The sequence below is a fragment of the Pristis pectinata genome, chromosome 21 (genome assembly GCF_009764475.1).
Source record: "Pristis pectinata isolate sPriPec2 chromosome 21, sPriPec2.1.pri, whole genome shotgun sequence".
In the NCBI taxonomy this organism is placed as follows: Eukaryota; Metazoa; Chordata; class Chondrichthyes; order Rhinopristiformes; family Pristidae; genus Pristis; species Pristis pectinata.
In genome coordinates this window covers 30,671,039-30,685,542 of record NC_067425.1, presented here as the reverse complement: position 1 = coordinate 30,685,542, position 14,504 = coordinate 30,671,039, and the positions used below count along the sequence as shown (strand labels likewise).

General features: G+C 45.8%; 1 protein-coding gene across 1 annotated transcript in view; it reads left to right on the top strand.

Moving 5' to 3' along the window:
• rasa4 (RAS p21 protein activator 4) overlaps nt 1–3,883 on the top strand; it is a 183,011-nt gene extending 179,128 nt beyond the window's left edge. Inside the window, exon 21 of the mRNA XM_052035750.1 lies at nt 3,679–3,883. Within this exon, the coding sequence (XP_051891710.1) occupies nt 3,679–3,806 (128 nt within the window). The 3' untranslated portion in view covers nt 3,807–3,883. The remainder of the gene's footprint in view (nt 1–3,678) is intronic.
• Nucleotides 3,884–14,504: the final 10,621 nt, after the last annotated feature.

Here is a 14,504-nt window from a genome sequence, read left to right as displayed (position 1 = left end):
CCCCTTATCCTAGAACCATAGAACCATACAGCACAAAACAGGCCCTTCGGCCCACCATGTTGTGCTGTCCATCAAACCACCCTCACACTACCTAACCCCTTCCTCCCGCATATCCCCCCATCCCACACTCCTCCATATGCCTATCCAACAAGCTCTTGAACCTGTTCAATGTATCTGCCTCCACCACCACCCCAGGCAGTGCATTCCATGCACCAACCACTCTCTGGGTGAAAAACCTCCCCCTGACATCTCCCCTGAACCTCCCACCCATAACCTTAAAACCATGACCTCTCGTCTTGAGCATTGGTGCCCTGGGAAGGAGGCGCTGACTGTCTACTCTATCTATTCCTCTCAGTATTTTATATACCTCTATCATGTCTCCTTTCATCCTCCTCCTTTCCAGTGAATAAAGCCCTAGCACCTTAAGCCTCTCCTCATATTCAATACTCTCTAATCCAGGCAGCATCCTGGTAAATCTCCTCTGCACCCTCTCCAACGCCTCCACATCCTTCCTATAATGAGGCGACCAGAACTGAACACAGTACTCTAAGTGTGGCCTAACTAGAGTTTTGTAAAGCTGCATCATCACCTCGCGGCTCTTAAACTCAATCCCGCGACTTATGAAAGCCAACATCCCATTGGCCTTCTTAACTGCTCTTTCCACCTGTGAGGCAACTTTCAATGAACTGTGAATATGAACCTCCAGATCCCTCTGCTCCTCTACACTGCCAAGAACCTTGCCATTCACCCAGTACTCTGCCCTGGAGTTTGTCCTTCCAAAGTGTACCACCTCACACTTCTCCGGATTGAACTCCATCTGCCACTTGTCAGCCCAGCTCTGCATCCTATCAATATCCCTCTGTAAGCTCTGACAGCCCTCCACACTATCCACAACACTGCCTATCTTAGTGTCGTCCACAAACTTACTAACACAGCCTTCCACCCCCTCATCTAAGTCATCTATAAATATCACAAAAAGTAGAGGTCCCAGAACCGATCCCTGCGGGACACCACTAGTAACTGCCCTCCAATCCGAGGGCACTCCTTCCACCACAACCCTCTGCTTTCTACATGCAAGCCAATTCCTAATCCACACAGCCAAGCTTCCTTAGATCCCTTGGCCTCTGACCTTCTGAAGAAGCCTACCATGAGGAACCTTATCAAATGCCTTACTAAAATCCATGTAAACCACATCCACCGCACTGCCCTCATCAATCTTCCTGATCACCTCCTCAAAGAACTCTATCAGGCTTGTGAGGCAAGATCTTCCCTTCACAAAGCCATGCTGGCTGTCCCTAATCAGTCCATGATTCTCAAGGTGTTCATAAATCCTATCCCTTAGAATCCTTTCTAACAGCTTACCCATCACAGTCGTGAGACTCACCGGTCTATAATTCCCTGGCCTATCCCTATTACCTTTTTTGAACAAGGGGACAACATTCGCCACCCTCCAATCCTCCGGCACCATCCCCGTGGACAACGAGGACTCAAAGATCCTTACCAGTGGTTCAACAATCTCCTCCCTAGCCTCTCGAAGCAGCCTGGGGAAAATCCCATCAGGCCCTGGAGATTTATCTGTCTTAATATTATTTAACAACTTCAACGCATCCTCTCTCTTGATATCTACAACCTCGAGAACATTACCCCTACCAGCACTCCCTTCCGCATCATCAAGACCCCTCTCCCTGGTGAATACCGAAGAGAAGTACTCATTGAGAACTTCTCCCACTTCCGCCGCCTCCAGGCAAATTCTCCCACCTTTGTCCTTAATCGGACCTACCTTCACCCTAGCCATCCTCCTACCCTTCACATACTTGAAAAAGGCCTTGGGATTTTCCTTAACCCTACTAGCCAACGCCTTTTCATGTCCCCTTCTAGCTCTCCTCAGCCCTTTCTTAAGTTCCTTCCTCGCTACCCTATATTCCTCACGGGCCCTGTCTGAACCTTGCTGCTTATACCTCATGTACGCTACCTTCTTCTCCCTAACAAGTCGTTCCACCTCTCTCGTCACCCACGGTTCCTTCACCCTGCCACTCCTTCTCTGCCTCACCGGGACATATTTATCCCTAACATACTGTATAAGATCCCTGAACATCGACCACATCTCCATGGTACATTTTCCTTCAAAAAGGACATCCCAATTTACAGTCCTAAGTTCTCTCCTTATAGCCTCGTAGTTCGCCCTTCCCCAACTGAAAAACCTCTTGTCCTCTCTGCACCTGTCCCTGTCCATGACAATTTTAAAGGTTATGGAGCAATGGTCACTGTCCCCCAAATGCTCACCCACCAATAGATCCTTCACCTGTCCAGGTTCATTTCCTAAAACTAGATCTAACATGGCATTCCCTCTAGTCGGCCTGTCAACATACTGCGTCAGGAATCCCTCCTGGACATCCTAGAAAGGATGTACTGATGTCGGAGAGGGTTCAGAGAAGATTTACGAGGATGATTCCCGGAATGAAAGGGCTGACATACGATGAGCGTTTGTCGGCTCTTGGACTGTACTCACTGGAGTACAGAAGAATGAGAGGGGACCTCATTGAAACATTTCGAAAGTTGAAAGGACTGGACAGAGTAGATGTGGCCAAGTTGTTTTCCATGGTGGGTGAGTCTAGGACTAGAGGGCACAGTCTTAGAATTAGAGGGTACCCATTTAGAACAGAAATGAAAAGAAATTTCTTTAGCCAGAGGGTTGTGGATTTATAGAGTTCTTTGCCACATACAGCTGTGGAGCCCGATCATTGGGGGTGTTTAAGGAGGAGATTGATAGGCATCTAATTAGTCAAGGTATCAAGGGATATGGAGAAAAGGCCGGAAATTGGGACTAGATGGGAGAATAGTTTAGCTCATGGTGAGGTAGCAGAGCAGACTCGGTGGGCCGAATGGCCTACTTCTGCTCCTTTGTCTTGTGATCTTGTGAAGGTTTATAGAATGAAGGATTGTCTTTTGGGGAGCAGATTGGGGCTACATCCATTGAAATTTAAAAGAATGAGAGATGATTTTATTGAAAGGAGGGGATGCTGAGAAAATGTTTCACTAATATTAGATGAGCAGGAGTTGCGATTACTAAAGAATTCTCTCCCCAGAGAACTGTGGTGGCTGAATCACTGAACATATTCAGGGCTGAGATAGATCTTTGATCCGTAGGGTTTATTGAGGCTAAAAAGTGGGATTGAGGTTTGAGCAGGTCAATCATGACATTGACTGGCAGGGCAGACTCACAGGGCCCTATGATAGGACCTCCTGCTCTCATCTAAATCTGAGCTAGTCATTGAAGGAATTGAGCATCTCAAAACCGGGGTTGTTCATCGTAGCTAAGTGTGTAGTGGATGCAAAGGGAGACCGGAAGGAGATGTGGAGTTTCACAGTTTCAGACCTAGGAGTGGGTAAGACACAAACAACACAGGTAGGTGTGGTGCCCCGATTTGGGATACAGTACTCACAAGTAAAGTAATGGGGTGGCCTGTTTCGAACCTTCACTGCCAAATCTGCCAGGCCTATTTAGTTTAGACCTCTTGGGGAGCTGCCTAAAACGTGTGTTGGGCCTCTCCACGTGTTAGTGAGCAGCCCGATGCCCGTGTCCAGATTCCTGCGGGGAGATGATGGTTAACGATGAGCAGAGCGGATAGTCACGTGTCCCAGATCAGCGCTCCTTCCTAAGCTGACTCTCCTTTGCAGGGACCAACATGATGGACATCCCTAACAAATTGTTCCAAATCATCCAGGACCTGGAACGGGCTCACCGGAATTTTGAGCGTTGGGAGACGTCAATGACCAAGAACATGTCTGTCGAACTGCTCACATAATTTTATCAGAAGAGGAAGTGTACTTGAGGTTGATTTGACTAATGTTTCTGATTTCATAAAATATTTTTATTACTACATTGCAGTAGTATTTATATTTCCTTCCATTAATATTCGGCCCAGACATTCTTATCTGTTTTGAATTATGCAAAACATAATCCTTGGCAAAAAAAAATGTAAATGTGTACTTTCTGTAATTAATCTATTTGAATTGTTTGTAAATGTATTTGCATCTCACTGCACATTGACAGAGTTCCTTGTACTGCAGCTTTGGCCAATCTCTGCTGAACCAAATGTTACGTCTGGTTTCCTGACCACTGGTTGGTGCTTCCATCTCATTGCACTCTACAGAGAGACAGGTTGCTTCTAACAGAAGAATCTCGCAGCCAGCAGGTTGTCAGTGTGGGTGCTGTACCTCCTGTAATAACCAGCAAGAGCTTCAGGGCCATACAACTGATATCCCTCATTCCAGTGAAGCCATGGCCACTTGTATTGGAATGACGCACCATCCATTTGGGAGCACTAAAAAAATCCCAGGCCTCCATTCGGTTTAGGCTGCCTTTACAGAAGGACAGTTATTTAATTTTGGTGTCTCTCTGATGCAACTAAGCCAAGCGCAAACAAAGGGATATCCCATTCATGAGATGGAGGGAATTCCCATTCCTGGGAGTGAGTGAACTCACAGAACAGTGGCACTTCCTGCTGCTGAAATCTTGGATCCTGCATCTTCAGCTCCCATAGACTAGGCAATCCCCTACTCCCAGGATAGATTGTCTTCCTCATCACCGGAACCCGGAATTGTTCTGTGGTGACCCCGCATGGAGGTGTCTCTAACATTTTATGTCTGCTGCTTCTGTCTCATTGTTCTCAGTTCTCAAAGGAGAATTTGCTTTTTGCCTTCCTTGAAGTTTTGGATCTTGATGCATGAGGAATCACAGGTGAACATTTCAATGGCGTCTGGTTTCTTTTGTCTGACACACCTGTGGGTGTGGATGTGGCCACTGGCTGACGAAGCCCGTGCATAAACTGAACCCTCAGTTCCTAGCTGCCCTCAGTTAATGAGCTGATTTGGAGTGAAGGCAAGGATTGTTCTACAATTGCCCCCCACGAGCCTGGGCTTGGGAAAGGATATGGTGAACAGCCGCGGTCTCTCTCCTGATTTCTGTTCAGTGGTGACGGACACTGTGAGGACGCAGTGCAACTTGGAACCTACAACCTCTGCCAGAATGTAGATGAAGATTGCCTGTTTTGGTAAACTTTATATTGAACCATATCAAAGTGAGATATTGAGAAATGGTGTTTGAATGCAGGTAGCTGATTATATTAGTCCATTATGCAGACATTGTATGTTGCCACTATATTATGTGGTACAGACACTGCAATCTGAACTATATTATCCGGATTATAATAGTCCATGTATCCTTCAGTATCCAGTGCAGTAAACTCCTCAATACATTTTGAGAGTCACAGCCTCTACCACAATGCCTATGCTATGAAAAATATTATTTAGAACACCCACAGGCACAATATGTTGTAAAATAGTTACACACTCACAATATTACAACTATATAATAAAGGCACATATGATAAACACAGCTTATGGAATCACATCACATTTTGTTTCAAGTATATACTACAGTAACCTAGAATAGCTACCATAACTTACAATATCTCCTTAAGTCCTTCAGTGTTCTATTAAACCCAGATTAGTGTGCACCATCTGAAAGAACGGTTGCTATCTTTTGTCCTCTGACATCCCAGAATAATCGTCAGAACTTAGCCAGACCCAGCTAACATATGCTGGACCTTTGTTGGGCCAAATACCATCTTCTATGTGGTAATTTTTTGATGTTCTGATTTACACTGTACCTTTCGACAGCCCGCAGTAGACTACTGATGCTGTCCTGGCCTCGAACCCTTTCCTGGTACTTGGTTCTACCTTGATGGACCCAACAGTCTCCTTCACTACTCTGTGTAAGCACATCCAGTCCTACTTCCAGTTTCTTTCCTTTCAGACTATTATCCAGCTTCTCTCTGAACACATCCATTGAATCTGCCTCACCCACTGCCCCTGCCAGTGCACTCCAAGCCCCAGTCACTCTCTGTCTATCAACGCTTCTCCCCAGGTCATTCCTGGTGCTTTTGCCAATTATCTACACTCAATGTTCCTTAGTTCTTGATCCTTCTGCCAAAAGGAACATTTTCTATTTACTCCTTCATAAGACAATAAGACATAGGAGCAGAATTAGGCCATTCAGCCCATTGAGTCTGCTCTGGCATTCAGTCATGGCTGATCTCTTTTCCCTCTCAAAAAAATCTATACCTTTCATGATTTTAACTACCTTTTTAATAGATCCCCTTTCAACCTCCTGTGTTCCAAAGATGGAAAAAACAGGTCCAACTGGGACTTAAGGTTTCACCTTTGTTCAAAAATGGGTTTAAGGATAAACCCAATTACCGTGGACCAGTCAGTTTGCCCTTTTGATGGGGAAAGTTCTAGAGATAATAATCAGAGAGAATTATCAGTTACTTAGACACATGTATTAGAGAATGCCAACATGGATTTGTTAAGGCAAATCATGGCTACTAACTCAGTAGAATTTTTAATGAGGTAATAAAGTCCCTCATCTTTGGAATCATTTTGATAAAATTTCTCTGCATCTTTACTTCTTTCCTAAATTGTGGCATGTAGAAATGGACACAATAGTCTGGGGGTGGCCAAGCCTGTGTCTTACAAAGGTTCATTATGACTATCTTGCTCTTGTCCCCACTGCCTCTATTTGTAAAGCCCTGGATCCTGTATACTTCTTGATCCACTTTCTAAATCTGCCCTTGTACCTTCACATACACCCCCAGGGCTCTCTGCTCTTGAACCCCTTTTACAATTGTATGGCTGGTTGATATTGTGTCTTCTCATTCATCCTACCAAAGTGTAACATTTTACACTTCTGACCATTAAATTTCATCTGCCATCATTGTCCCTGTTTTAACAATCCAACGCCATCCCCTTGAAACCTCTTAACTGTCCTCACAGTTTACGGCACCTCCCAGTGTTGTTCCATCTGCATGTTTAGAACTTGAACCTTGCAAACCCAATACTAATATTTATTAAGAAAAGCATCATTCTTCACACTGACTCCCAAGAACTCCTCTGTACACTTCCCTCTAATCAAAAAAACAACCTTTCATTACCACTCACTGTTTCCCGTTACTTAACCAGTTTCCTATTGACACTGTTAACGCATGCCCTTCAACCTTGATCATGCTAATTATGTGGCAACTTATCAAATGCCTTGTAGAAGTCCATATATACCACATCAACCACATTTCCTTCCATGATCTTCTCTGACATGTCATTAAAAATTCTATCCAGTTAGGTAGACAAGATTTGCCTTGTTGGCTTTCCCTAATTGATATTCATTTGTCTAAGTGACTGATAATTCAATCTGATTATTATTTCTAGAACCGTCCCCATCAAAAGGGTAAACTGACTGGTCCACGGTAATTGGGTTTACCCTTACACCCATTTTTGAACAAAGGTGCAGCAGTTCCAAAGTCCAAGTCGTACCTGCTTTCTGCACCCATCCAGAACCTCAGCTGCTTCCTTCGCTGAGACTGCAGCAGAAACTTCCTCCTCGGTGAAGGCAAAGTGCTCAGACAGAACCTCGGCCACACTCTGTGCCTCCACAAGTACACCTCCTTCTTGGTTTCTGACCAGCCCCGGCTCTCTCCTTACATCTTTCCTCTGACCATGAGAGCAACTCACAACACTAACACATCAACAGTCTTTTCAAGTCCCCATGTCACCCTCTGGGCAGGTACTAACACACCTTCCTGTCTGATCCAGTGACAGCCCTCTGTCATTGCCAACTACCCATCTCCAAAGACCTTGAAGCAGTGTAACTTCCCAAATCCATCTCCATGCTTACACCTCTCCAATCAGGTTTCCACTCCCGCCATGGTGCTGAACTAGTCCTGATCAAATTCACCTCTGACGTGCAATGTGTGGCGAATGATCCTTTCTCGCCTGCTCAGCGTATGTACAGTTTTTGACCTGGTGACCACACCATCCCCGTCCATGAACAGGACCTCACCTCAAGGTTCCACGGTTTGTAACCCAGCACACACCAAGTCCCCATCCTCTACTTCAGTGAGCAAATCTGCCAGTGTCCCAATATTTTATTTCCCATCCCCGTTTTCAAACCCTCCACCACCTCGCCCTTTCCTCTATTCTCTTTATCTTCCGAGACATCCGGAAGACTCCGATCCTGGCCCCTTATGCATTGCGAACGTTAATGTACTGGTTTCAGCTGCCTGGGCCCCAAGCTCTTGCACAGCCTCCCTGAACCTCTGCATGTCCCTCCTTGAGAACACTCAATAAAATCTTCTCTTGGACCAGGCTTTTAATTTTCTGACCTTATGTGGTTATCAGAATTTACTTGATAATTGCCTTTCTGAGGCACCTTGGAATGTTTTACCACATTAAAAACACCAATGGTATTCATTTCCCTTCAGCATTCAGTATGACCTGAATGTAATGTTGGAAGCACGCAGTGGGTCAGGCTGCATCTGGACAGAGAATCAACGTTTCAGGTCAAAGGTCTTTACCAAGAGCCTTGATGACATTCTGATGAAGGGTCACAGACCTGAAACATTAACTCTGTGTCTCTCCCCACAGACGCTGCCTGACCTGCTGAGTATTTCCAGCATTTTCTGTTTCTTTTTTTATTTCAAATTTCCAACATCCACTGCATTTAGCTTTTGGAAAACCGGAATATATCCATCAATACCCAGCCTTATCTCTCAATGCCCAATAATACCCAGCAGCTGGCACACAGCTGGCAGTACTGGTTGAGGTGACTGGCATGTTCCTCTGGAGGAGGACACCAACCGCCTCCAAGTTACACACAACCCTGCCTTGGAAATACATTGCCAGTCCTTTCTCATTGCTCAGCCTAAGTCCTGGGGCTCCTGCCCAACAGACCAGTGGGAACATCTCCACCAGAAGGACTGCAGCCGTTTAAGAAGGTGGTTCACCGCACCTTAAGGGCAGTTGGGGATGGAAATAGGTGCTCATCCAAATCCCCCAGAAATTGTAAAATTGAATAGAAATCCTATGCAATGGGGTGTTCCCAACCCTGGATCCAGCTTTGGAACTGAGTGCTTCCATGCCTCTGAGGATGGTTTCTCTGAAGCAAGAAAAGCTGTGTAAATAATATCTTATTCTCTTAAATTCATTCACAATACACACACTGATCACTCTGTACATAGCCGTCTGAAAAGCACAGCTGTTGCCACTCACCGGTAACTATACTACGGCATGAGGTGGCAGGCACATTGATGTCAAAGTTGGCAACCTGTTCAACATCTTCAAGTGAGGTAGTGTGAATACTTGCGGTGCCACCAAGAATGAGCCTCACAGGGAGTCCAGTATGTGGTCAGTGGTCTGACTTGGGTGGTGCCAGTCACAGTTTGAGCTATTCTTCATGTTCCACTTGTGGACCAGATGGTTGCATCTTCCATGGCCTGTCTTCAAGTGGTTAAGCTTTGTCCAGAGTTTCCTTGAAGGTTAAAGCCTGGTACTTCAGCACTTGGGTCAGTTGCAAGGTTACGGTTGATATTTGCAGACAGCCAAAAGGTTGTGCCATCTAGAACGGAGGCCGGCATTAGTTTGCAGGTTTTGGAGTGTTCTGCAGGAAAGGCTGCAGAATTTCAGGTGGCTAAGGAACCTGTAAGGTCCTTTGCCATTTCTGAGGGATTTCATTGGTTGTCAGTCGGTGATGTTCTTTGAGAAGATGCTTTCCCTGCAGGCTTCGGCATGTTCAATGTGGTGTTAGCCCAAGAAGTCACTCAAGCTGTGTTGCGACCCAGTGCTTCATAGACGATTCATGTGACCTTCCAAAGACATATGTCTCATACATGTGTGGGATGACCTCACTCTTCAATCACTTTCTGGAATCCAGCAAGGGAGAGTGGTTGTAACTTGTGGGGGGAAAGGGCTGCAGTCAGTGGCGGTTCGTGTGTATCTGCTGTGGCCACCCCAGTTCCCCCTCCACCTCTCCAGTGTGATCTGGCCTTGGTAGTTCAAGGCCAACGTAACTGAGACTTGGCGCTGTTGGAGGCGATGGGCTGCACTCATCGAGAGCAGAGTGGTGGGTGGTCCTCGCTGTTGTGGGTGGTGGAACAAAGATCTAGTAGGTGGTCTTCCTTACTCCAGGATGCCAGGTGGTGCTCTGCCGGGCATGAGTTTTAGGTCGTGCGTGGAGGTGCAGAGCTCTTTCACAGTGTTGTTCTGCCGTGCCCCTAGTGTTGATTGCTGAAGCCACCAGTGTAGACACGGAAAGCTGCAGAACATTAGGTGGCTTTGCAGTGGTTGTTCGTCAATGATGGGCATGGAATATGGATAGCATGATTTTAAATCCTCTTTGTTTTTGGTGAGGCTCTCCTTGATGTTGGACTATTTGCCCTTGCTATGCTTGCAGTGAGCTGGTAGCAGGGAGTGTGCGCTTGATGCTGGAGTGATCTGTGAAGGGATTGGTTATGACTACATTCCTGTCAGACTAGCTGACATCTTACCCAGGATGGACCTTCTATGTTGAGCTGCTGTATTCCAATTGCTGATCTTTTTGCTTCACTCTCTGTTATCCCTGAGTGAATCCATTTACCAGTGGCCTCTTAAGGCTGGGCTGGGAAGCACAAGACCCTGGTCAAGTCACCTTCCTCACATCAACGTGTCCATCAGTTCCACGTCTCGCAGAACCAACACACTGATGCTGGAAATTTGAAAGTAAAAACAGAAAGTGTTCAACAAGTCAGGTAGCATCGGTGGAGAGGGAGTGAGAATTGGTCTCACCCCACAGTTTTTATTTCACTGAACTGTTGCCCTATCATCCAGTCTGTGAAATTTGTGATGTGACATCTGGGAAACAACTTTTTTTGCACGGATGAAGAGGATGTCTCAAATTCCCGACTCCAAGCAATATTCAGATTCAATATTCCGCTTAGAAAAAGACTGAGCATTTTTGCATTCATAGGTGTTGCAAACCAGCTCACAATGTGCACTAATCCCCCTGATATATTCTGAATATGGAGATTGAGAGAGGCTGGAATGTTGAAGAAAAAAATGTTTAAGTGAGATGTTCCAGTTTAAGTGGATTTGCAATGGAATTGTCCTGGGATTCTTCCAGACCTAGAGTTGTGCCAGGAATCTGTTTTAATTAATTGCGTCAATACTCTTACAAGATCTTTATTTATCTCACTGGCACCTTAATCAGATGCCGTATCTGCTTATCCGAGTTACTGACCGCAGTGTAATGAATGATCTACTCTCTGTGAACATCACTATTATATGTGAGATATTGTTCTAGATGCATGTAAATTTCTCTTTTATAATCTGTTTAAGACAATAAAATAATTTGTTGATTGTGTTATTTGGTCTGAATTTTAATTTATATTTATCTCTGTTCTGGCTATGACCCGACTGCTGGGCATGAATTTTATCCCCAGAAGAAGGCCATCTATTGAAATTTAAAACTACGGAGCTGGAAGACTCCAGGCATGTTTATTGCAGGGATATTTTGGAACGATTGTGTCTGCTGCTTCCAGTGCTGGCTCCTGGCATCCTCCGACCCTTTTCCAGGATGGGATGTGATTAATGATGATGATAAAGAGTAACTGAGGACCAGAAGATACACTTCTGTATCCGTTCTCTCCCGAATCACTCATTCTTCACCACATCACAACCCCAGACAGAGTACTTGAACCATCTGACCTTTCACCATCTCTTCCCTGCCAGTTGTACCCTTATGCCCATTCATCCCACCTTAGTTCTTGTCCTTGGAACCACCTCTTAACCAGATATTTCTCTCGCTGCACTCCCTTCATTGTCACCTGTACACAGCCAAGTACACATCCAACTTATTAAATTATAAATAGTTAAGCTTAATGAGTCTTTATAATAATAATCCCTTCAGTCTATTCCAGCAACAATAACTTATTTCCTATGACATAGACTCATTCCTGCCTGCACTCCACCGGCAATGTGTGATAGTTGAGAGAAACTGTATTGTGAACCGAAGGGCCTGTATTGTGCTGTATTGTTCTATGGTTCTATGGAAACAGAAGAGCAAGGGGAAGAAGGAGGCATTGATTTGGAAAAGGACACCCACCGCCATCTCCTTCCCTCCCCTTTCATCGTCCCAAAGGGCCAGTTCGCGCCTCCATGTCCTGCAATACTCACTGCCCACTGCACCTCCCCATGCAACTAAAGGCGATGCCACACTTCCCCGTCACCCTCCCTCCCCACTCTTTCCCAGATACAGATTGGGCAAATGTTTTGAGGAACATCTCCGAGGTGCTCACAAGCTTCCAGTTCCCACCTCAAAGAGTCACACAGCACAGAAACAGGCCTTTGGTCCGTGAGTTCAGTGCCGACCATCAACCCAACCCACTTACACTGATCCTAGTTTTTAATCTCCCCACATTCTCATCAACTCTCCCCAGATTTTACCATCACCTGCACACTAGGGGCAACTTACAGTGGCCAGTTAACTTACCAACCTGCCTATATTGGGACATGGGAAGGAAGCTGGATCATCCAGAGGAAACCCACACGTCCACAGAGGGAACATGCAAACTCCATACAGACAGCACTGGAGGTCAGGATTAAACCTGGGTCACTGGAGTTGCAAGGCAGCAGCTTGACCAGCTGTGCCTCTGTGCCCCCTCTCACTTTAATTTTCTGTTCTCCATCTTGCTTGTCTTCCACACAGTTCCAATGAAGCTTGATGTCTCCTTAAGGAACAACGCCTCATCTTATGATCAGCCTTCCGGACATAATACCTTCACATTTCCAGCATGCACATTTTTCTGTTAACTTCAGATGATTATTCTGTTTCTCACATTACACATCCTTCAGAAATATCTTCTGTTATTCACTAATTCCTTTCACACTGCATTACCACTCCTTTGGTCATGTAAAGAGCCAGGAGCTAGTTAACAAACAGAAAGCAAAGAGTGGAATAAACGGGCCTCTCTCAAATCGACAAACAGCGATTGTGGGGTTTCACAGGGACTGGTCTTGGGCTCTGGGTATTCACAACCTACATCAGCATTCTGGCTGAGGCATCAAGATGTCAATTCCCAAGTTTGCCGTTGACACCAATACGAGTGGGATTGTGAATAGGGCAGGAGATTGTAGAGAGGAATCAGGTGGAGCAAAAAACAAACTGTTGGAGGAACTCAGCGGGTGAGGCAGCATCTGTAGAGGGAAACGGACAGCTGACACTTCAGGTCGAGACCCTGGATGTAGATAAGCAAGAGAAGGCGAGAAAGTGAGAGTTAGAAATTTGAAGAATGTGGGGTCGTCCATTTTGGTAATTAAAACAGAAAAGCAGAGTATTTTTCAACTTGCAAGAGTTGGGTAGTAATGATATTCAAAGGGATCAGGTTGCCTTTGTGCACAGGTCACTGACAGCCAACGTGTAGGTGCAACAAGCAATCAGGTAAATGAAAGCAACACACAAAATGTTGGAGGAGCTCAGCGGGTCAGGCAGCATCTATGAAGGGAAATGGACAGTTGACTTTTTGGGTTGAGACCCTTCATCGAGACTGGAAGATAAAGGGGAGATAGCCGATATAAAAAGGTGGAGGGACGAGGTGAAGCAAGAGCTGGCAGGTGATAGGCGGATCTAGGGAAGACAGGGATGACAGGCAGATGGGGGAGAGGGGAGTGGGAATGGTGCCAGTAGCTGGGAGGTGATTAGGTGGAAGGGACAAATATGATGGAATCTGATAGGACAGTGCTATATCGGCTGTTATTACAAGAAGGTGCCTTGCTGCAATTCGACCACACCTGGAGCTTTAGTCTCCTTACATATAAAAAGCATATATTTCCAATAAAGTGAGTGCAGCAAAGATTCAGCAGACTGATAATCTGCTGGAGGAACTCAGCGGGTTGAGCAGCATCGGTGAGAGGAAAGGAATTGAGGACATTTCAGGTTGAAACCCTGCATCAGCTTTCTAACAACTGCAGCATTTCTTTTGGTGCTTTATTGCTCTGTTCGTGAATGGTGACACCTATCTGTGTGTGAAGGTAGATAGATATTAGATATTTCTTTATTAGTCACATGTACATCAAAACACACAGTGAAATACATCTTTTGTGTAGAGTGTTCTGGGGGCAGCCCACAAGTGTCGCCACGCTTCCGGCGCCAACATAGCATGCCCACAACTTCCTAACCCCTACGTCTTTGGAATGTAGGAGGAAACCTGAGCACCCGGAGGAAACCCACGCAGACACGGGGAGAACGTACAAACTCCTTACAGACAGCGGCCGGAATTGAACCCGGGTCGCTGGCACTGTAATAGCGTTACACTAACCACTACACTACCGTGCCGTTTTTGGGCTCAAAGTGCTGGAAATACTCAGCTGGTCATGCAGCAGCTGAAACAGAGAAACAGACTGGATGGGCCCCGACCTGCTGGAAGTGTACAATGCTATGCTTCGAGCTGGCAGCATGTCAGAATCCATGAGGAAGGGCATCATTACCCTCATCTACAAGCAGAAGGGGGAGAGGGAGGACATCAGAAATTGGAGGCCCATCTCACTGTTGAATGTGGATTATAAGATCCTGTCCAAGGCCATCGCCAACAGGGTCAAGTCTGTTCTGGGACAGGTGATCCACCCAGACCAGACCTGTG